Genomic DNA, 23,813 nt, shown 5'->3' on the forward strand with positions numbered 1-23,813 from the left:
GGTGGACTTGCCGTCTGGATGGCTGGAGGAAACATCCCAACGGATGCTATAATTGATCCAGGAGAGCAGTGAATCTCCCCATCAGGGGTCCAGACATGGAAGAGGTCCTTGGAGGCCGGCTGAGCTGCTCCACATGGGAGAAATAAGCTGTCTCTGCCACATCCCACAGGGTGGTCCCTCGGCCTTTGCTGCAAGATCCTCCCAAGGAAGATCCACTTGCCCTGACCACTGGGAAAGGTTCCCCATCATCAAGCCTGGCTTTGTCTTAGTAACCATCTCCGGTCATTCCCAGCGTTTCAATCTGGGGCCCAGCCGGAGACAAAACCTTCTCTTCCATGTGAAAGCCTTTCCAATACTTGGATGCAGCTCTCACGTCCTGTGCCATTCCTCTCCACTCCAACCCCCACCTATTAATCTGGGCTAAACTTCCCCCATCCCCTTCACCTCTCCTTCATGGTGTGTCCTCAGAAGCCTTCCTCATCTCTGCCCCCTGAACGCTCTCCAGCTCATTAACGTCCTTCAGAAACCAGGATGCCCCAAACTCAGCCCAATGGTCCAGGGCAGCGGAGGGCAGGGCCAAGCACTGTCCCCTCCTGGAAGCTGGGCTGTCCTCCACGAGGCGGCCCAAGGCCCATGGGCTGCGTGTTGAGCTTCCCGATGACTTAGGTGAGCGGCTTCCTAACCGGCCTCCCTGACACCTGGTCCACAGGAGGCATTTAGCATTGACGGGATGTTAGGAAGTTGATTTCGTCCCTTTAGATGTAAGGCTCTCCATCTGCCCCTCTTACATTTCTTTTGCTTCGATCCAGACAGACTTCCTCAACTGCCAGGAGAGTCCTGGATCCTGTCGTCTGGGGTTTTAACTAAGGCCTTCTCTTCTCCTTCTCCCTCTTCCTCCTAACTAGTATTTACGCAGGACTGAAGGGTCCTAGGGGTAGGAACAAAGATTCTCTTCAGTTTGCACAGGGAGAACCTGAAGCTGAGGGAAGCCCAAGGGACATTCCCAGGGTCACACACCTGGTGAGGGAATGACTCCACGTCTAAAGCTCTACCCGCCCTGTCCCGGCCGCTCATCTGACAAACAGAATCCATACCTTTATGTAACTTGCTGATAAAATAGAATCACAGGGCCAAGGACAGCTCCCTGGGGCACTCCACCGGTGACCATGTTCCCAGTTAACACAGAACCCTCGCTACTCCGAGCTCTATCACGTAACATTAAACATCAGCCACTGTTGTTTTGTTTTTATATCACATTTCCCCCTCCCCTTCCCAAAAAGCCATCCAAAAACAAAAAAAAAAAAAATGAAAAACCAGCTCAGAAAAAGGAAGGAGGCAAATCCTCTAAACGGTCATAACCCACAAAGGAATCCCCTAATCCCAAAGGGCGAGGCAGCCGCCTGAGTCACAGGTTCAGACCTCAGGTCATGCCCTTTGCCTCCGACCAGGAGACATTACTGAAAGGGCATTTTCCCACTGGCCAGCACTGGCAGCTTTTCTCCCTCTCTCCAGCTAAGGGTGGTTTTGACTTCTCAGGCTCATCTCTACTCAAGCGAAGCCTCCCGGGATTCTAAGGCCAGGGCCAGAGGAAAGGGAGGGCTGTGTAGACGTAGTCAGGAGCCTCAGCACAGGGTAGGAAAGAGACAAGGGAGTCGTCTAGTTTTGCTGGGCTGTACATAAATGATTAGTACCAAGCCTTCTCCTCTTACCACCATCACCACCGCCACCACCGCCATCACCATCACCACCACCATCACCACTGCCATCACCGCCACCATCACCACCATCACCGCCATCACCACCATCACCACCACCACTACTACCTTTACTACCCCCCCAATTACTACTACATGGTAGATCGGCACCATTATCATCCCCATTTCACCACTGGGGAAACCGAGTCAAGCATAAGGTGAAGTGACTCACCTGGGGTCACACAGCCGTCTGAGGCCAGGATGAACCACGGTTTCCCTGACTCTAGGCCCAGCGCCTCGTGCACCACACCGCCGGCTGCATATGTTACTGATAAAGATTTGGGGGTGGACGAAGTAATATTCTCTACTGAGAGAAACAGAATCCTTTTTTTCTCATTAAAAACATTAAGGACTTATTCTCCGTCAAACATTTAGGATGAAGACAAGGTCGAGACAGCCCTTGTCCTCAGGGAGCTCCCACTCTACGTGAGGGCAACAGCACGTAAAGGAGGCTCCGGTTCATGGCAGATGCAAAGGTCCCAGTGGTCCTCGGGTTTTGGCAGAGTCAATGTCAGGGAGGATGGAAGGCCCTGAGGGCGAAGGCAGGGCAGGTCAGCAGGGGAGAGGGTCCCTAACCTGGGTGGGAGCAGGTCAGTGGGAGTTCAGTGGAGGAAGAAGACGAGGGTCTGCTGGTCATTCCTCTGGGGATGGGGTGGTTGGTGGTGAGCTGTGCCAGGGAGTGCGAGGCCCGAGGAGACAGCAGGGCCGAGGTTTTCAGCAGAGGATGAGGGCTGAGCATGTTTGCAGACATTGGGCAGAGAGCCAGGAAATAATGGGCCAAAGGTGAGAATGATCGCCGAGCTGGGCAGTGGAGGATCTTGTTACAAGGACACAAGTAGAGGGAGGGCTCCAGGGGCAGGTGTGTCACATCTTCCTCCAAGATCTGGGTCAAGGATGGGAGGATAGGAGTAGCATGCATTTATTAAGCACCTACTGTGTGCCACAAGCTGCGCTAAGGATTTTACAAACATTACCTCCTCTGATCCTCATAGCCACCCTGCAAGGTCGGTGCTGGTACTAAACTCATTTTATAAATGAAGACGTAGAGGCAGAGGTAATGTGACCTGACCAGGGTCACTCAGCTCGGCGTCTGAGGCAGCATTTGAACTCCAGGCCCAGGGCTCTAGCCACTGGGCCATTTGCTGAGGCTGATGATGGGCCTGGAGACCAGGGTGATTGAAAGGCTACCAAGTGCCCAAGAGGATGATGGGGGTGGGATAGGAAGATGAGGCATGGAGAGGTAATACATGGCTTTTCCAGTGTTTCCCCACCCTTCCTTCCCTCCCTCCCCCTGGCCCTGGTGTCAGAACGGTGATTGTTAGGAGAAGGTCAAGGGAAGAATGAATGAAAAAGCATCTAAGTGCTTAATATATACCAATCACTAGGATCCAATCACAAGTTCACATTCCACAAGGGGACACTGTATAGGGAAGTGATGGCCAGGGACGGGTGACTGACGAGAGCAGGCTGGCAAGGCAGCTGCCTGATGGCACAGGGCCTCAAATGCCAGGCTGGGACGCTGAACATTAGCAGGCCACGGGGAGCCACGGCAGGGAGTGACACAGGAAGATTCACCTGGTTGGGTAGGGTATCAAATTGGGAGAGGGGAGAGCTAACACATCAGACAAAAGAATTGTTTCACAAATATTTATTGGGTACCCACTGTACGCAGAGCAATACTCAGTGTTAAGATACAAAGATTAGAAAAGAGCGCACTCCTGCTCGCATGGAGCTTCCAGTCTAGGAAGGATTCAAAAGCATCTTCTCAAGGAAGGAGAAAATTCAGTAAGAATCAAAGTCGTCTCACTTTTGGTTTAAAAAAATCAACAGGAAAGCACAGGCTTGGGGAGGCCCCTGAACCAGAAAAGTGAACATGAATTTAGGCTTCAGTGATGGCTGCACGCCCCTGGCCTGGCTGCCACACACCCGAGGCAGCAGAGCATCTGGAGGGGCCCCCAGGACCCAGAAAGGACAAAGACCCTGCCACGTAGAGGCTTAAGGAGGAAATATTCCACCTGGGATGTAAATCCTTGGGGAGGGTGGGTCTGGCCCTATAGAAAGTCCCCCCAAGGCAGGTGGGCAGGAAGACCCTGGCACCAGTGCCACGTGGTCTCCCTCTAGGCAAGGCACAGGGGCCCCAGGGAGGGTAGCACCCCAAAACCAAGGCCCATATGCTCCATGCTCATTACAGCTGGAGATGCGGCTAGGTGAAGGGCACGAGGAAGATGAGAATTGGGGAGTAGAAGGGTTTTAACTGTTTTCTTTGGGCAGAACCAGTAACGGTGGTTCTAAGCAGCAGAGGTGAGATCAAGGCTCTAGGCAAACAGACTTTTCTTAGAATCAGTACTCTCAATCAGCAAGCATTTATTGAATACCATTGCATACAAAGGCACTCTGCTTGGTGCTGGGACACAAAGATGGCTCGGGAACATGGAAGGGGCTGCCCAGAAGGGGCAGACCTCAGGCACTCCTGTCCCTTCAAGCCCCGGGGCTTTGATTAATCCTGCCAGGGATGGCCCCCCAGAGGGGCTGGGCAGTGTGGAAATGGGGGGCCCTCTCAGGAAGCTGCTCAATACCAGAGGGAACATTCTTCTGGGCCATGGCGAGAGTAGAGCCTGGACCAAGGCAGAATGTCACCAGCATCCTTTCCATCCCCAGAGTTTTGCTTCAAAGATGCCCAGTGTCTGAGGGCCAGACACACTTTACAGCCCTGACGATGAGGGTGTAAGGGGGGAATTCTTTTCTGGGGGGTCCAACCCTGTGATTTCACCTGAGCAGAGAGCTCAGCTGGTGTGGAAACTCCCTCCACAGAGGCAGATGGCAGCTCCTCTGTGGTTTAGTTTCAGAGCTGCCCAAGGCACAGAAAAACCTTCATTTGTCCCTAGTTTCCCAGACTAGTCTATGGCAGAGACAGACATCCCTATGTCATCCCAACCTCAAGGCCATGGCGCTCTGCCTCCGATGAGCTGGACCTAAAAACAACCAGCTGAATAGAAAGACCAAGTCTTCCCAACCAGGGGATCCTTATCACCCCCAAGGATCCAAGAGCAAACCTGCTTAGCTACCATCATCACCCCTGCCTATGCCTCCTGGATGCTCAGACCTTACACAGCCTGCATCCAGTGACGCTGGTCTCCCGGCTGCTCTCTCTCCAAGAGCCTCTGGTTCCCCAGTGCCTCGAGCTTTCTCCCTTCTCATCCCGCCGCCTGGCTGCCCTCAGACCTTAGGGAAGTGCTGCTGTGTACAGGAAGCCCTCCTGGTGCCCTCCCTCCGAGGTGGCGTCCAGTCGATCTTGTCCATCTCTTGGTTGGTCACAGCTGTTTGCACATTGGCACTCCCCGCTAGACGGGGAGCTCCTTGAGGGCAGGAATGGTCGTTTGCCTTTCTTTGTATCACCAGAACTTAGCACAGTGTCTGGCATACAGTAGGTGCATAAAAAATGGATTAAAGCCTTGGGTTTCAGTCAAGAGAGATAGGGTGAAAAAAGACTCCTTTGATTTACTGAGGGAAAAAAAAAAATCGATTTCGACCCTAAGATATTGTGCAAGAAGATTCAGTGCAGGGGCCCAAGGTCAAGGCGGGTAGAGACAACTTGCCTTCTAATCCGAGATTACCTGGGGAAGCTGGGGGAGGCCCAGGGCATGAGTTAACTCGGCAGCCCCACCCCCAAGGCAGCATTTCCCATTCAGCTGCCCAGAGTCTGGTTCATAAAGTGAGTTTATTCTTACCACTATTGAGAATCCCAGCTAGCACCAGGAATCAAAGGATCCCGGCAGACTCCCCAAACTGCCCTTCTGACCACGAATCTGGCCACAGCACCCTGGCCAAGTGGCTGCTGAGAAGGGAGCTTTGGTGAGCTCCCACACGGGGGCCCAGCAGCCTGCTGGCAAGACAGAGGCAAGTGCCCTTAGAAGACGCCAGGCAGCAGGCGCTTGGGCACGGTGGCGGTGTAGCGCTCCCAATCACGGCCATATTTGTGGGAGCAGCGGTCCTCATCACGTAGGCAGCGGTGGACGAGCAGGATGGACATGTAGATGATGTAGAAGTAAGGCAGGAGGTGGGAAAAGCCACAGGCCAGGCAGTAGGCCAGGCTGCCCATGAGGTCCCCCGTGTAGTTGAAGTGGCGAGCCAGGCCCCAGAAGCCCGACACCATCAGCTTGCTGTGGTGCTTCCGTCCGTCGGCTGACGTGTAGGAGCACTCGATGTACTTGGGCTTCTGGCCCCAGATCTGGCAGTTCCCATTGGTTTTTCGGAAGAGGTCCTTCTGGTGGTTGGCCTCCCGGAAGATGTAGTAGCCCACGAGGCCCAGCACCAGGACCCCTAGCGCGTGTGGTGTCGAGAGCTGCACAGGATGATAGACCAAGTACAAGCCCTGTGGGGGAGAACAAGAGGGAAGGGGAAGCCTGGAGGGCAGCAGCTGAGAGCCCATCTTAGTTCTCTAAATAACGGCAGTCGGCAGAGGGCTGCCCCGGAGCTGACCGGGCTTCCCCCATCTGGCCTCAGTTTCCCTCACTGTCAAATGAGCCGGTGGCCCTGGAGGACCTTTCTGAAAGCCCGAGCTCCTCCCAGAACCCTTGCAGCATTGTGAAGACTGAGGGTCAGCCTGACAATTCTACCCCTCTCCCTCACCCAGGGCACCACTCATCAGATCTCCATTCAAGCCTTCCAGGGCCTATGAGGCAGAAGGACCTCACCGGCAATGCCCTGATGGGGGTCCTCCTATCAGAGTCCTCATTATACAGGTGAGAAAACCAAGGCCCAACAAGACAGCCCGAGGTGTCCGTGGCTTCTAAGCATGGCAGGCAGGAAGTGATGCCATCCTCTCCTGACCACAACTACCCCAGGCGGGCCTTACCCTGGGGTCTGTGAACCTCCAAAGGGGATAATTGGATTTCGATCTAATTCACTTCCCTTGTAGACCCATGTGATTTATCTCCTGTATCCTGGGAAGGGGTTCACCGGATTTGCCAAAGGGGCCAAGGACACCCGAGGGTGGGGCCACCCTGCATCACGCCGCTGATCTGGCCAGTGCTGGGGAGCCCCTGGCAGGGAGGAAGGCTCATCTCAGGGCACTCACTGAGCATTTAAGGGAACCTCAGGGAGACAAGCTGGGAAACCAAAGGCTTCTGTTCTGATGCTCAATGAACCAGAGAGGCTCTGGACTGGAGTGTGGAGAGACCTGGGTTCAAACCCTGCCTTGGACCTTTACTTGGTGTGTGACCGAGGGCAGTACGTCCCTGGGCCTCAGAGGTTCCTGCCTGTATGATGAGTCACGGGGAGGCTCAGGGGAGCTAGAACGCACGCGGCGGCTCGTCAAACCTCAACATTCCCAGAAATGCCGGTCGCTGTTATGACTTGCCCAGCCTTGGATGGGTCCCTTAAATTCTCCAGAATCTGTAACTACCTGCTCTTCCTATCACACAGGCTTGGGGCAAGGACCACGAGCCAATCTATGCCCAAGAAGCCAGTGCTGACACAGCACCGGCTGCGGTCACATCTCCCTAAACACATTTTTCTCACTTCCTATGCTGGGTGCAGTATTAGTTCATTTGATTTTAATCAGTTAATCAACCTTTATTAAACACCTACTGTGTGCCAGCAAAGTGCTAAGGGCAGGGATTGTGTTTTGTCCCTTCTTGTACACCAGTGCCTAGCACAGGGTCTGGCACATAGTAGGAGCTTAACAGATGTTGAATGACTGATAAGTCATTTCTCTCAAAAAGACCATGGTGTCGGGGGTGCATCCTTCTAACGGCACTGGCCCACCAGACCTGAATGGAGGGTCTTCATGAGTTCATACGGCCTAACAAATATATCCCTTGGAGGCCAGCCCCTTGTGGGCGACAAGCTCTGCCCACTCCACTTTGGGAGGCTGACGGGGACTTGGGCAGTCCAGAATGAGTCCTGGTGGTGTCTGCCAGAGAGCACAGATCATTCCTTCCCCCAACCAAGAGGGTCTCAATGGAGACAGGATGAGCTTCCCACCTCCACACACCTTACCTGGAGGGTGTAGAGGTAAGGCAGCCAGACGCAGTCACCCCAGCCCAGGTACCAGCCAAAGTGGTCATGGCAGATGTCGATGGTTTTCAGGTACCAGGTTTCATTCCAGAAAAAGTCTACCACGTAAAGAGCCTGAAAGATAGGAGAGGGAAGTTCATCGGTCTGACATATGCTCAGGATACAGGACCCTGAACCAGTCTCTGGGGGTAGGTCCAAAGTCCAGAAAATCAAGGCAAAGGAGAAAGGAGGCAATTTTGGGGTGATTAGCCAAAGCCTCTGGAGCATCTGAGCTGAGCCTTGAGGAGGCTATGGGTCTCAAGAGGCAGAGGGCAGAGCAGAGGGGCCACCCAGGGCCCAAGTGGCCCTGCACCAGGTACAGCTCCAGGGCCTGGCTCTGAGGGTGGGTGAGGCTGGATTAGAGGTGGAGGCTTGGGGCAGTCACTTCCTGGAGTGGGTAAATCAATAAACCCCTTTCTGCACTGAAGGCAATCCCAGCAGAAATGGGCTGACATGAGTCTGTAGTCGACTTCCTATTGAGGGCACCCCCCAGCACCATGGGGGTAGGAGTGGAGGAGCAGGGAGGTGGAGGTCAACGCCAGCCGTGAACAGCATTATGACCAGAAAAGGCCCCAGGCTGGGGAAAGAGTCCATGTCTGCTGACACCAGGGTTTGAAAATCTTCTCTTAAGTTACCGCCAAATCCCGAGGCCTTTTCTCAACACTCATCCTGTCTGACATCTCTGAAGGAAATCTTTGGCACTGGTGGGGGCCAGACACCCTCGGTCAGGGATGAGGCATATGAGACTCTTACACAGATGTGCAGGAGCCCCATCCTGCTGGGTAGTGACCCCCGTAATCTGGGAAAGGCCAAGGCCCTTGCAGAGACCACCACTACCAACAGCAGCAGCCAGTCGGCACCAGGGTGTGCACACACCCACCTGCAGGACGTTGACCAGGATCATGGAGTTGGTCACTGAACCAAAGAGCTCCTGCTGCTTGGCCGCAAACGACAGGTTGATGAGTGTCCAGGCGACGATGCCCGGGCGGCCATTGAAGAAGAGTTTGAAGTCAAACCACTTCCCTATCCTGGGGTTGAACTCCACGCCCATCATGTAGTTGTAGAAGAAGTTGCCTGTGAACTTGCTGAAAATGCCGGAAAAAGCAGGAGGTGACCAGGGGCCGCAGGCGCCTCGGCCGATGGCCGCAACCTACAAGCAGGCTTCGTGTCTCTGCCTGTGAGCTCTGGAAGTCCTCAATGAGCCATAAGGTGCCCGTAGCACTGGACCCAGAGTCAGGAAACAGAGCTGAAACGACCCTCGGATACCGACTAGCTGGGGACCTGGCCTCAGCTTCCTCGCCTGTAACACGGGGTTAATAACAGCACCGGCCCCACAGGGCCACCGTTATCAGCCAACCTTAAAAGCACTCGCTGAGTGCCAGCCAGTCCTACTCCTGTTTAACCACCTACTCTGTTCATTCCCCAAGCTCCCTCACCCCTCAGCTACCTCATAATCTGGCCACATTAGTCAAATGACATTCCATTTCTGGCCTCGGGGCCTTTGTAGATGGTTCCCACACCTGAAATCCCTCCTCTGGGATTTTGAAACCAGTAGCAGCTGTCAAAGCTCAGCTTAAGGGTGACCTTCCAGACCAGGCCTTTCCTGATTTCCCAGCGGTCAGTGTCCTGTCTTGCCCCTAATCCACATACATAATGTGTTTTATAGAAACATACATGGACATGATTATATATACACCTGTATTATACCTGTTTTACACAAACATATATACGTAAACATGGAAATGGTCTCTCTCTCTCTCGGTGGAAACTCTGAATTCCAGTGGCTCGAGCCAATTCAGGAAGGGTTAATAGTAAAATGCAGCCCCCAGAAGGGCTGTTTCACCTTTGTCTTTGTCTCTCCACGGCCCAGCATACAGTGAATGCTTTCTAAATGCCTGTTGTAGTATTAGGCACCTACCACAAGTACTGAGGACAAAAGCTGAAGGGCAGAGAGGTGCCCTGTGAAAGGCAAACATTCAGCTCCATCCCCAGAGAGAGAGAGAGATGGCGACCACTTTGGGTCACGGTGTCTGGTTGGTGGGGACGTCCAGCGGTCCACCCTGACTATGCTCTGTGACTGTGAGGTGGGGAAGGGCAGGGGTTGGGCAGAGGAGCCAGGCCAGGCCTCTCCCTCACCAGAGGGACACGGGTAACTAGCTGTTACATTTACTGAGTGGAAAGAGTATTCCTGGTATTACAGGCACTCTCCAGTCAAACATGAACATATAAAGCTGGTATCAGAGCCAAGAGGTAGTAGGCTTTCTTCACATCTCCTGCTCCCATGTGACTTTTCTTTGTGCCAAGTTGGGGCATTCAGACAGCTTGAAGTGTTCCTCCAGAGGGGCATGGCTGACATCTTGGCCCCAGAGGCTCAAACCGCCATCAACGGGAAGGGAGTTCCGAATGGGTCAATGTGGGCCAACTATCAGGAAAAGCTTAGTACCCCTGAGGGATGACTGACAATGCAATGGGCTGCCCAGGTAGGTAGTGAGCTCCACATCATTGCCGGGCCCCAAGGAGAGGCTGGACGACTACTTGTTGGGGGAGGAGGGGTGTTTTAGAGGGGATACTTGCGAAACCTGACCCCCTATTGTGGGGGCTGGACTGAGGCCCCAGTGATGAGAAAGTTAAAAAAAAAGAATGCAGAATGGCTTTAGTTAGGATCTAAAAACCAGCAATCTTCCCTTAAAAATGCTTTTGCTGCACAAACTTTGGTCAAATGACAAGAAGCCCAACAGCTAAGGGATCTAGTAAGTGGTGGAAATGTCACAGAAACCCAACCCCCTTCAATAAATGTGAGGTGATTGACTGGGGTCCAGGAAGACCTCTGGATTTAGACTCTGCCTTCCCAGCTCTATGCTCCAAGGCTCCTCCCAGCTCCTCCCAGCCTGGACATTTTAGGGTTTCTTAGGCCCATTCCCTCATTTTCAGGCAGTGAGATGGACGTCACAATCCATGTCTAGAGTCTCACAGAGAATAAACAAGAGGAGGTGGACCCCTCGACTCCAACCCCAAACCTAGTGTTCTTTGTATGAGGGCAGACCCCTTACTGTCCAAACCCCTGGGCCTCACCAGTGATCATGGTAACAGCTTAGGTGGGGAAGGAGGGCTTGGAGGGATGCCGGGGAGAATACTCTGCTTACTAAGGCAGGAGAATGGAGTCCATTTTAAAGGTTTTACATTTTAAAAACATCGTAAAGGAACAGGGTAAGGGATAAATAGATATTTAGTTATGGTAAGGGCAAGCAAAGTAGGAATTTCTGTTGTCTTTGGTTTTGCAGTGCTTCCCAGCACTGGGGCAATCAAGTGCCTTTGATTGAGTCTTGCCTTTGTTTGTAGGAAGGCCCCACACCCTTTTGCTAGTTAGGTCAGGAGAGGTGTGAAACCCCTGAGAAGTTTGAAGCGCTCTGACCCTGAAGAAGTGTATACACACTCTGAGGTTAGCATTCTGTTTGGGGCTCACTCAGTGGAAGAGTGTGGGTGTGGAGACTCTGGGTAGCCTCTAAGGAGGACCCCTCCCCCCCCACTTTGAAAACCCAGATGTTGCTGCTTCTCTCTCTGGTAACAATGTATGTAATGTCTTGGACAAACAGATAGAAGCCTGTCTGTTGATTTGTATTTATTTGCTCTGTTTATATAATTTCCACTTGAAATTTCTGTTTATATTCTCTCTGAAGTTCAGGGTGCTGGCTTTTCCCCCTGAACTAAGTGAATGATACATGTATATTTAATTAAAGTGAGAGTGTAAACCCCTTAAAGTTGCTTTCATCAAAGAACCTGGGTCTGGAGCCCTCCTGCATGCTGGTGTGGTTGCTCTTACACAGCAACGTTAGCTAGTCAGAAACTAACGAGGGCACACTGGTGATCTCGGGTTCCAGCTGCTGAATCTCCCCCCCCCCACACCCAATCCATTCTCCTCCTCTGCCACCTCCCCATGAGGAACCAAAGGTCCTTGGGTCAATGCTGGCTCCCCCCGGGCCATGGAACGTACCAGTCCTTGGCATTGGTGGGGAACAGGTATCCCTTGACGAGCGCGAACGTGGACACCGTGTAGCCAAGGATATTGGCGCACCAGAGCAGCGGTATCCAGTTGTCAAAAATGACGGTAGGAGAGAACCAGTGAAAGACATGAGCATTTGCGAGCCACAGAAGGTGCGTGATGAGCCAGGCTTGGAGCCCATTGACCTCATACTTGTTTACAATTCCTGCAAGGGAAACCAGGACAGAATGAGAGAAAGGACGACCCAGGCAGGCACGCGGCAGGGAAAGAGGAGACGGTGCGGAGCATCAGCAATGCTTTCCTCTATTCCTAGTTGGGGCAAGCATCCCGTGGCTCCTTTCCAGGCAACGCTACCCTCTCTGTCCTGCGTGGTGGCCAGAGCCGGAGGCTGGGAGTCAGGAGACTCAGACTGTTAATCTGGGATAAGCCCCTCATGTGTGGTCCCTTTCTGGGCTTCTATCAAACTGGGCACCCCATGGGCTGGTGCAGACAGGGAAGTGGAGCAGTGGTGTGGTCTTCGAGGAGATGGATAGTAGTTACCTGCAGGGGTCACAGCCCCTTCCTGAATGCCTCCCACATAGCCAGGCAGAAATTTGTGGCAATAATCAGGAATCATCATGTACAAAACCACCTAAAACAAGACATTTGAGAAAAAAAATTACTGGTGGCTGAGACGGTCAGGGTCTGTAAGCTGGGGAGCCTGTCTGTCCCGAGGTGTACTTCTAACTCGGAGAAACCTTTCCTCCTGCCAAAGGGGTCACGAGGCAGAGAATAAGGAAAGTTCAGTCTCTTTGAAAGCGTACCTTGGCAGCCACCCTGCCCTGATTCACTGTAAGAGCCGCTGGCGGGAAGGCTGACCTGAAAAGTGACCCAGGCGATGTAGATTTGAGCCGCTCTGGCTGTCACGCCCGGCGTCTGGGCCCAGATGTCCGAGAGGCTGGACTTTCCGGTCACCATCTCCACCACGGGCGCAGTGAGGGAACAGCCGTACTGATCACAGGACATGATGAAGTAATAAACGATGAGAGGGGCAAACATCAGCAGGAAGACGATGCTGGCCAAGGAGAACCAGTCCACCTCCCTGGGAGAGAAGACGGCAGACGGTCAGTGGCGGGTAGCCGGGGATGCACAGCATGCCCTCCCTCTGGGGAAGGCAGGCAAATCCATTGTCCCACAGCCAACCAGGGCTCACTTCTGCCCCGTGTACGCCAGTCCTCCCTCCTCATGTAGACGCCCACAGGGGCAGGACTGAACCCACCAAGCTGCTTTCTGTGGCTCCGTCTCTAACCCCATCCTACGCTGGAAGCAAAGCCCTCTGGACCCTCTCGAGGCATTTTCTCAGGACAGTAAGGGGTTCAATGGTTAGGTTTCTCCTATCCCTACACACAGTAGGCACTTGATTGATAAAGTCAGTTCCACAAATATTAAGTCCTTGCTACGGGGAAAGCGCTAAGACCCTGGGGATACAAAGATGTAATGAAAAATGGGAGCTCTCTTCAAGAAGCTTCTGTTCCTCTGGTGGGAAAGCAGACAAAGCAACTATAGAAAGTGTGTGTATGTGGAGGGGGGGCACCCAGAGCAGGGGCACCGGGAGAGGCTTCCTGCCAGGGGTGGCGCCTGAGTTGACCCTGGAAAGGAATCAGGGTTTGGCATTCCAGGTCATGGAGAGGGAAGACCGATGGGATCCTGGACACAGCCTCCCCTTTCCTAGGTCTCAGTTTCCTTCTCTGTAAAATGATCAGCTTGGGCTAGGTGGTCCTCAAGGCTGTTCTGGGTCTCAATACCGGACCTCCATCTTTAGGGAATGAGATATGAAGGGTGAGGGCGAGATGTGAAAGGGGGAGGGGAAATCATGCTGCCCACTCCTCCCTGGGGGCTCACAAGCCAAGTGGAGGGAAAGATTTCCCTTCAGTGTGTTCCCTGTGATTATTTAAGATGCCCTCCCAGAATAGCAGTTATAGCTGTAAATAAATCACTTAGAAGCTGTCGTATAAGTCAGGCAGCCTTCCAAATCAGGAGTTTTATTTTCGCTAAGTTGGACTTTCCCCATTGGAAGCTTCTGTATAACGGCTGGTCACCATTTTTAGTTGGGGGAAATGTAAACAATTACTGTCTGTTTTCCTTTAATAATAATCTAAGGATAATATTGAAATTATTTATTAACAGTTACAGCATAATGATATCAAAAGCAATCCCAGCCTTCCGCAGTATCCTGTACAGACATCGCAGGGTTGGTCCTTAGCTCTGTGCGTGGGCTTCCAAATCAGGACATTTACGCAGGGCCAAGGCAAACATCTGCCTCTAAAACTGAGTATGCTTTTTGAAAAATCGTTTGGAAATGTCCTTTGTGGCTGAAGAACCACAAATGCACAGAATGACTGTGGTTATAAACTCAGTTGTGACCACTTCTGATCAACCCCTAGGACTCACCAACATCTGACACACCCTTCTAACCCTTGTCCCACCGTGCCCCGGCCCTGCTCTGATACTCTCTGTCACTCGGGCCTGAAGATGAAGTAAAAAGGATTCTATGAAGAATTCGATTAAGATTCTCCAAATGGAACCAGCCTGTAATGCCTGATACTCAGTGAGACTCACCTCATAGTCTCTGTAGGAGAGAAGGAGGGAGTTATGTGGAACAAGTTCAAGAGAGCCAAGAGACTGACATCCAATCACAAGAAAGATCAAGCACAGAGGGCGCAGCCTGAAATCAGGATAGCTCAAAACCAACCCAGTTAATCCAGTTGTTAAGGCTGAGAGAGATAGAGACAGAGATTGAGAAAGAGAGAAAGTGGGAGGGACAGAACAGTGACTCCAGTCACCATCACTGCTTACTCAAGTTTGTCCTGGGTAAAGAGTCATCATGACAGACAGGCTAAAAGAGGCCTGGAATGTGGGGATCTGGAGCGGGGCCCTGGGTTCCCATGCCAGCTGACACTTGCTCTCTGTAATCAAGTCCCTCACCTTCCCTGGGACGGGTCTCTTGTTCCATAAAATGAGGGTGCCTGACTCAATGAGCTGAGGCTCCCCTGCCCACCCCAGAGTGCATGCACACACACAGGTACAGACACGTACACTCACGCACGAGAGGGAGACATTAAGAATTCTGACGTTAGAAGAAGGCCAAAGCGCGAGCGGCTCCTCGTGGAAAAGGAACGCTCGCCGTGCTGGCGTGGAGAGTGACAACACACCCACCGTGCCTGCGTCTCCTCTTTCTCCGAGGATGGCTCTGGATTCTCTTCCCACCCCCAAACTCGGATCCCTTCCAGCTTTAAATCGAGGATCCCAGTATCTCCCCCGGGTCTTTGGAACTGGGGAGCAAGGTGGACAGTCTGCAGCCTCCCAGGGTGAAGGAAGGAGCAAGGAGCTGAGAGCCGAAGGAGACTCATGCCCGAGCCTGCTGCCCTGGGAGGGACCAAGATACAGCCAAGCAGGGGCGGCAACTCCTGTGCTTCGGCCCCCTCTTGCTAGACCTTGTGGCTCTCACAAGGGAGGGAGGGTTGGACTGGTCAGGAAGTCTGTCAGAAATGACCACACCCAGCCCTCTTATCCTTCTCTTTGGAATTCTTCAGAGAATTCCTCTAATATTCGCCGGCTGTGGGGAGGCTCAAATACAATGAGATAATGTATAGGAAATGTTTCGCAAACTGCTGGTCATTACTTACCGTGGAAAGAGCTTTACGAAAAGTCAGGCAAATGAGACTCGGCTAGGACCCAAGGTCTTCTCCGATCAGCTACCACCAAAGCACGGCCACCCTGCCCCGGCCTTGGGGCTCTCCCTCCCAAAGCCCCAGACTGGAAGGAGAATCTTACCAGGCTCGGCCCCATTCCCCTTGACCTGTGTGGTCACCATTTGGCATCTTCTTGGCGTCCCTCTGCTTGGGGGAGCTGGCTGGGGAGCGCATTGCCATCGGACTCTAAGGAGAAGAGATGCATGTTACTGCTTGGGTGCAGTGGTGGTAGAATTCCTAAACAACCACTAAGCGCGTGTGAAGCACCTACTACTTCCAGGCGTTCTGACAGTAGTTGATCAAGGTTGAGTCAGCCTCAATTTACCTATTGGTAAATAATTTTTAAAAAGGGAATCCTGTTTGTAGCCCTTCCCTACGTAAAGACAGTTAGGTGGTACAGTGAATAGGGCACTGGGCCTGGAGTCCAGATCTGAATTCAAATCCAGCACAACAAACACACTTCCTAGCTGTGTGACCCAGGACGAGTCACTTAACCTGTTTGCCTCAGTTTCCTCAACTGAAAATGGGTAACATAGCACCTGCTTCTTAAGTTTGTTGTGAGAATTAAATAATATTTGTAGAGCGCTTAGCACAGCGCCCGGCACACAGTAGGTGATCACTAAATCTGACAGCTCACTGTGGCACAGACGGACCTCGGGCATGGGCAGAGGGATGGACTTCATGTTTACTGTTTCCAGGACTGGCCCCAGGGGGGTGGATGTTGTGGGCCCTGTTCCCCAGAGGTCAGCTACTATGTGGTCACAGAGAAGGAGAACAAGACGCTTTTAAGACCAACAACCATCCCAGAGCTGCTGGCAGGATACAAAGAGGGGCTGGCAAGTGTTCTGCAAACTTCAAGTGGTCTGTTGTTTTAACAACCCAGCTAGCAGCTTCGGTGGGGGCATAAGATCCCCCCCTCCACAGCCGGCACCCAGGGGGCCGCTGGGACCCAGGAGGCTGCCGGGACGCCGGGAAAGCACAGGTTCTTTTTATCTGCTTAAACAAGGAAAGCACGGTGAAGGGGTTGACCAGCTTACTTTAATCCAGCATTCAGTTAGCATACAGACAACATTCATTTAGTTCAGGGGAGCATACAGGCAAGCATCAAGAGATATACCAAATACAGATTCATTCACGTACTTCAGGGGAAAAAGCCAGCACCCTGAGGTTCAGAACATTCATTTAGCTCGGGGGAAAACAAACCAGCACCCCGAACCTCAGAACCAAAATACAAACAAGTTACAAATACCAACAGGCAGACCCAAGACAATTCATAGTTACCAACATCTGGGCTCAGCCCGAGAGCAAGGGCTCCCTGCTGCTCCCACACCAACCGGAAAAGGAAAGAAAGAGCTTCAAGCTGTCCTCTCCCCTCTTATTGAGTTTTTGACATCATCGAGCGCCATCTGAATGACCAGGGCCGATTAGTTCTTGAGCTGGCCCCTCCCCCTAGGGTAGACGTTAACACCTCCCCTCGGCCAGCCCCATGACTCATCACACAGGAAGTTGTCTGCTTCCTCGCATGCTCTCTGGGCTTCCTGCCCCGGAAGAGCAAGCCACAGCGTCCAGAGGCTCAATGAGGTAAGCTGAGTCATTCAAAGAAAACCAAGGCCATTCTGGTTACATCTGTAAACACCACTTTATTAAAAAAAAAAATCTCTTTGTAAAAGCGAGAGATGCTTGTTACGTCCTACAATATATTCTACTCGACATCATGCAAAAAGCTAAAATCAAGAGGAAAATCACAACCGCGCACCTTTCTGAAATTCGTGAAAACCACAGATTAGCCAATACTCGGGCTGCCAGAAGCAATCTGGCAAATCCAAAGCCGCACCTGCGGGTTAGGCAGTCCAGCAGCCTTGTGGCAGGAGGGAAGTCATTTCAGGATTCCTCTGTGGATTTCAATGCATGGCAGCCGGACAAAGGTCCACCACTGCAGAACTATGGGGCATTTAGCCATCTCCCCTACCCTTTACATGTGGTAAGAAAACACTGGGGGGAAACCCCCACCACCTGCTCTACTCAACAAATCAATCTGACATAAAACTGGTTAGTAGAATCAATTCAGTCGGTCAGTCAACAAGCATTTATTAAGCACCTAGCAAGGGTGGGGAACCTGCATCCTGAGGGCCACATGTGGCCCTCTAGGTCCTCAAGTGTGGCCCTTTGACTGAATCCAAACTTCACAGAACAAAGCCCCTTCATAAAAGGATTTGTTCTGTAACACTTGGACTCAGACAAAAGACCGCACCTGGGGACCTAGAGGGGCACATGTGGCCTCGAGGCTGCAGTTTCCCCACCCCTGAGGGTGTAAAGGACTTTATTTATGAAGGACCTGGGGAAAAAATCCCAGTGATCACAAAGGGACCTCAAGCCTAGGATAGCATGAAACGCTAACTTGACCAAATCTGAAGGAGTGACCGTCTGCCCTGCTCAGCGGTGTGAAGAGTTCTTCAAGTTCTTCAAGACTTTGAAGAGTCTTTCAAAGGGCCCCACAAACCGGGAGATCCAGCCCCACCGGTGTCTCGGCTGGTCCCTGTCCAAGGCTTTCTGCTCTGCCTCAGGCTCAAGTCTCTCCTCATGCCCTGGACTGGCTGAATGGCTCTATCTTCTTATACTTTTAACACATACAATAAACCAACGAGCAAAATCTGTTTTTAAGGTGGACACAATCTTGTTTAAGTTTTCCGCTGTTAAAAGGTGCATCAGAGGGCCCAGAAGTCACAGGAGACCGAGCATGCAAAAGTTAGACTGGCCAGTTATCAAAAATAAAACGCTAGAAGGAGCGTGTTTAACTAGTTAAAATAGCGCAAGGAAGTTGATGCACAGAGAGATAAATACAAGGGTCCCCTCATCTCCCATTCATATCTTGTTTATACCTAGCAGGGGCTGTTTTCACCTTTCTCTGCTTCCCAAGCCCTTAGCCCAGCACACGGCCCACACTTAATGTTTCTTGACTGACATAAGCCAGACTTCATTCTCTGAAATAGAAGGCTTTCCTTCTGCCCAAAGAGCTGATGCCACCTTGGACAAGGAAGTGAAGGTCGCCCTACTGGGAGCAGGTCGCCTGATTTTCCCCACTAACCTCGTTAGTCTTAATGGGCTACAATTCTTTTTTTTTGGTATTTCTGATGGCCTTTTAATTTACTTCAGCCATTTTCAAAAGAAAGTAGCTCATCCTGAGCTCATTTCTGGGGCTTTGGAGTGGGGATGACCTGGGTTTGAATACCACTTCTGATGCCTACCAGCTGGGTGACCCTGCTCAAGTCACCTTGGTCTCAATTCCTTATCTGTAAAAAGAAGGGGGCTGGACTGAACAGCCCCTGAAGTCCCTCCAGGTCTAAATTTGAGGTAGCTGGGAGGGGTGGTGGAGGGAGAATGGTAGCCGGTCCCCAAGACCCACAACTGACCTCCCTCATTCAGGCCTGCCAGTCCTGGGGAGCTTCCCTAAACGCACACATCAAAACTTCTCTCCTCTGTCTCAACCTTGCCAGGCTGAGAGCCAACTAATCAGACAGATGGGTCCTCTTCTCCCAGGACACACAAGTATCTTTTTAACAGGTGCCTTCTGGAGACAACTCTCCCACCTCTACCAAGCGAGACTCTGGCAGCCCAGGGCAGGGGCGAGGTACGTGAGGAGGGCTTTGTGGCCCTCTGCAGCTAGCTAGAAGTGCTTTCCTCCACGTTCAGGACCAGCCGGTCACAGAGCCAACATGCTTTTTTATCACCTGAAACTCAATCCACTCGTCCTCCCCAGAGTCAAACGTGTATTGACAGAGTCCTCGCTGGCTGGTGAGGAAGAGCTATCTTTGAAGGCGGCAGATATGAGAATGTTCCAAGACTGGGTCCAGCCGTGGGCCAGGGGCCAACTGACTCAGCTCCTGAGTTTGGGAGGGGAGCAAGCTACAGAGTAGGCAGGTATCTTTGGCCAGCCCACACCCTCAGAAATTCCTCAGATATTTACCTGTGTTCGACTCCCCGATTTAGAGCTGGGTCTCCTTTTACAGAAAAAAAGAAGTCTAACTAAATAAAGGTAAAAAAACAAACCCTAAATGAATAAAACATGAATAAAAGTCTTAAAAAAATCCAATTTCAGGGAAAAAAATTCAACTAGCTCAGTCCAGATATAGCTGAATTGTATCCAGCTTCTAAAGCACAACAAATGCATGCAGTCAAACATGGAGAACAAAACCACTCCCATTGGGGAGCCAACTGTATTCTTCATCTCTATACTATGCCAAGAGAGCAGCATGTTCCTAAATCACGAATGATCATTAATCCAATCGTGGAAACTCGTTCCTCCGTACTTGCTTCCTTCTAGACTCAACTCCAATCCCACCTGGACCCCAAGGCCTTTCCCTGTGCCTCTGCCCCCCCCCATCTTGTATCCCCCTAACTATGGACAGTCCTCCTCCCCTTAGACCGAGAGTTCCTACGCAGCAAGCTCTGTCTTATGCCTTTTTTGTATGCCCACAACTCATCACAGTGCTTTGTATACATTCGACACTTACTCAATGCTTACAGACTGATTGAGCAATACAAGCATAGCCAGGAAAACGATGCACAGTATAGCCATGAGGAGGTAAATGAAAAAGCAAGACCCAGGCTGAAGAACGTGTAACTTTGTAATGACAGAGCTTGACTTGACTGGAGAGATAATAAGCTTCCCACCCTCTCCTTTCTCCTCCGTGAGGTGGGGAACATGAGCGTGGGCTCGGCAAAACAGTGCAGAAGGCTGGTTTATCGGCTAATTTTACCTGGGCCCCTTTCCTTCTCTCTTCCTTGGCTTTTTGTTATTCCTAGGTTGGGCAATCCATAGGTCTGTGGAAGGACATCTGGGGAGGTGTGGGGGAGGAATCCACTTAAGACATGAAGGTGACACAATGATAAAACAAAATACCCTACCACTGTGACAACCTGGTTGTCCTTACCGCAGTGATTAGAATAAATACATTTCACAATGGAAATGAGGAGGAAAAGCCACACCCCCTCCCCAGTTTTGTTGCCTGGGGAAGTCGGTCTGGTTTGGAATATTCGGCCCCAGTTTTTGGTAGAGATATAAGCCTGGTCTTATTCCTCCTAACTGCCTCCAAACAGGATCTGAGTTTGAAATGATCTTTCAATTCAGAACATGAGATTTTCAGGGAGTGCCCCCGAAGCAGGGAAGTTGGCTTTGAACCCCACTTGGCCACTCCGCTCCCCTCTCTGGGCCTCGGTTTCCTCAACTATAAAAGGGAAGGGTCAGGCTGGGTGATCTCTAGGTTCCTTCATTTTCTAAGCACATGACCTGAAGCTGCGGTGACCATCGAGGCCAAGATTGAGCCATCGGGGAGTGAGACTGTTTGCTCTCCAGGATAAAAAAAGAACCAAATAAACGTCCCTCCCCCCACTGGGCCAAGATCCAGTTCACTGGCCTTAGAAACGGCATTCATGGGCTGCTTTGGGGGCGTGGCCCCTTGGGGCAGTTGGAGAGGCCTCCAGGTCCTCCTCAGAATCCTGTTTGTCACAGCACAAAGTCTGTAGGATGACAAAGATAATCTTCTCTATGGAAAGCTATGTTGTCAAACCTTGCAACATCTGGTTTAAACCTCCCTCCCCTGCAAAACAGAAGAATGGTTTCCTTGGGCTGGATTCTCATCAAAAGCTGGCTAGGCCCTGAGCCTCCAGAATCCTCCCTTGACCAAAACCACTTGACAGGAAGGTTAAAACATTTACAAGGCACTTTATTCATACCTCACTGGAGCCTCACAATGAGCCTGGGAGAGAGGGGGGAGCTGGAGGACGGGAGAAACATGGAGGTAGCACCCACTAAGCGATCTCCTTCGGTCCTCCAACCCTGCAGCAGTCACCGGATTAAGTGTCAGGCTGGATGTGAACTCAGGTCTTTCTGACTCTAGGCCCAGCACTGCACCAGCAGCTACCTCCCCACTCACCAATTACCACCACCTAATGCCCGGGGAGCCAGCATGGGAACCCATACAATTCACTTTAGCTTTCCCGTTTGTAACTGGGGGTCCTTTCCAGCTCCAGCCCTGGAACACTATGATCTTAATGAAGAACTGTACCTTTGGGGTGGGGTCATCAAAGTCAAAAGGGTAGGTCCTGTCCCAGGAGGAGGAAGGAGCCCAAGCCCCACCAGAGAAAGAACCACCCTCCCCTACGGTTCACAAAGAGACTGGAAAGGTTTAATGCCCGGGGTTCCTCCCCCAGGAAATTAAAAAAAAAACAAATGAAAAACCAAAAACCACCCTGCTGCGAGCGGAGGTCTCCTTTCGATTCCATTTGGCCGAGGACCACACAAGGCTAAGTCAGAGTTTATTCACCCAGCGCCAGTACTCCTCGGGGACTATGCTTAGCACCTTTCAGAAAATATTTTTTTTGGTCATTTTTTTTTCGTAATACCGTTTTTTCTTTGCCCATGAACAACAATCCAGACAGTCTGGCCAACAGGGCACCTCGAACCGCTGGCGGGTGGCAACTGAATTGGATGGAAAGTCCACAGGGTGCCTTCTATTTCAGAGGAAGGAGGGGGCTGACACTCGTATTCATGGGGTAATTTCGGAAAAGCAGAAACAAAACTCTGCCATTCTGTCCCGATCTTTTATTTCACTTCAGAGGCCAGTCTGTCTCGAAAGCTCTTTAAATTTCATATTTATCATTTCATTCGGTTCTCCCCCTCCCCCTCTGGGTCTCTCTGTGTGTGGTTTGCATTACAAGATGGTGGTTAAGATTAAGGACTGGACGAGAACCGCCTGTGCTCAGTGTTAAACTTGAAAATTTGGTTGAAAGAAACAACAGAGCTAGGTGATAGAAAAATCCATGTTGTTTATTATTTTCCCTTAAAGCATAGCGGAGCTAGCTTACTTGTACGTACAAGGAGTCAGAGTATAAACTCTGGCTGCCTGAACAAAGCAATGAGAAAACTTATATACATTATTTTAGCAGAGCTAGCAAGCCTGTATGACCTCATTTTTATGACCCCCATGTATGTTTAACCATGATACAAGAAGAGGATTTTCCTTAATGGAATAGATTGTAAATACAACAAATTAGATAGTTGTCAAAGTGTCAATTGGATTTGTAGCCCCAGGATCTCTGTGTTTAATTGGCCATTAACATTCCACAACATAGTATATGCCCATAAAATATTAAGATAAGGAAAAGTCACATAATTCAAGATAGTGTCTGGGCTCAAGGTTTTCACCCTTAATGGCCATGGACAGAGCAAGGAATACTCCATCTGGATTTGTTGATACAAGATAGAGATGTCTCTGAGCTTACTCAGAGAACAAAGAGACTGTTAGGATCAGGCTTTTCTTCTGGTTAAGTAGTTCAGGCCCTGAGTCTTATTGAAATTACAAAAATGATATAAAATAGTATAATATTTTCCACATCAGCTAGGACTATCCAGGCTTGCTTTCGAATTTCCACCAGACGGGATCACGTTCTGAACCCAGGCCGGGCTGGGATGGCGCCTCGTTTTCAAATTCCAAGGTTTTAAATGGAAAATAAATTCCAAACCCCTCAAAATTGAGATCAAGAGGCAGCGAGCCTGCTGGGTCCCTTTGAAAAGCATCGCCACACCTCCCCGAGCTCCTCCTGAACCACCTTGCGCCGGCTCTGCGGGCCCTCGGGGGCACTCCCCGCCTACTTGGGGGGGCCTCGAGACCAGGCCAACCTTTGCATTCATGACCGCTACGGCTCGCCAAGCCTACGCTGGCGCCGAGCATCGGGGCGCATCTCCACCGACATTCAGCGCGCGTCGGGCTGAGCCCCGGGGTGCAAAGACAAAGGCACCTGCGATCTAACGCAGCTGGACAGCCCACAGGGAGCCGACGACTGTGCTCTGGAAGCCAAAGACAAGGTGCTGCTTGTCTAGGGCGTCCCGGGTCCCCCGGCTGGGAATCCCCAAGCCCCTGGACCAGCTCCGGCTAGGGTTCTTACCTCCTCCGTACCTCCGCCACTCGGCACAGCAGAGATGCTTCTCAGGGTAGCACGGCTACGAGCCCAAACTGATGCACCCGTTTAGGGCCCGCCCTCCTAGCAGATACATCCCACGGAGGCGGCCAATGGGCTGCCGGGGATCCCCCTGTCAGAGGGCTCTGCGTACCTGGATTGGTGCAGAGTCCTCAAGCCACCTCGAGCCCACCGAGAAGGAGCCAGCCTGCCCACTCAGCGGCGGGAACAGGGGAGGGACCCTGGTTCAAAGGAGCCGTTTCCCTCCCCCTCGGCCCAAGCCAGGCCTCCTCCTGGGCGGGGATCCTCGGAGAG

The 23,813-nt window shown here is 51.7% G+C and overlaps 1 protein-coding gene across 3 annotated transcripts; it reads right to left on the reverse strand.

Annotated features, from left to right (window-relative positions):
* Positions 1–3,387: 3,387 nt before the first annotated feature.
* DHCR7 (7-dehydrocholesterol reductase) lies at positions 3,388–23,696 on the reverse strand. Of its 3 annotated transcripts, none has more exons than XM_036764176.1 (8): positions 23,487–23,696; positions 15,625–15,728; positions 12,670–12,892; positions 12,352–12,442; positions 11,803–12,016; positions 8,692–8,896; positions 7,755–7,886; positions 3,388–6,126 (listed from the first exon to the last, which is right to left on the reverse strand). In XM_036764176.1, the coding sequence occupies exons 2-8, from the start codon at positions 15,720–15,722 to the stop codon at positions 5,662–5,664; spliced, it is 1,428 nt and encodes a 475-aa protein (XP_036620071.1). In that variant the 5' UTR covers positions 15,723–15,728; positions 23,487–23,696; the 3' UTR covers positions 3,388–5,661. The 3 variants fall into 3 exon arrangements, with proteins under 3 accessions (XP_036620071.1, XP_036620073.1, XP_036620072.1); XM_036764178.1 differs by having other exon boundaries at positions 15,477–15,728; positions 23,487–23,695; XM_036764177.1 differs by lacking the exon at positions 23,487–23,696 and adding an exon at positions 20,300–20,383.
* Between the last annotated feature and the right edge of the window lie 117 nt (positions 23,697–23,813).

Source organism: Trichosurus vulpecula, chromosome 6 (assembly GCF_011100635.1).
Source record: "Trichosurus vulpecula isolate mTriVul1 chromosome 6, mTriVul1.pri, whole genome shotgun sequence".
NCBI lineage: Eukaryota > Metazoa > Chordata > Mammalia > Diprotodontia > Phalangeridae > Trichosurus > Trichosurus vulpecula.

Excerpts from the sequence above, each read along its gene's own strand:
- DHCR7 (XM_036764176.1), bottom strand. The coding sequence starts at position 15,722 with ATGGCAATGCGCTCCCCAGCCAGCTCCCCCAAGCAGAGGGACGCCAAG. Across the intron at positions 12,893-15,624 it reads GGGGAATGGGGCCGAGCCTG|GGAGGTGGACTGGTTCTCCT; the intron begins GTAAGATTCTCC and ends CTTCTCTCCCAG. Across the intron at positions 7,887-8,691 it reads TCCTGGTCAACGTCCTGCAG|GCTCTTTACGTGGTAGACTT; the intron begins GTGGGTGTGTGC and ends CCTATCTTTCAG.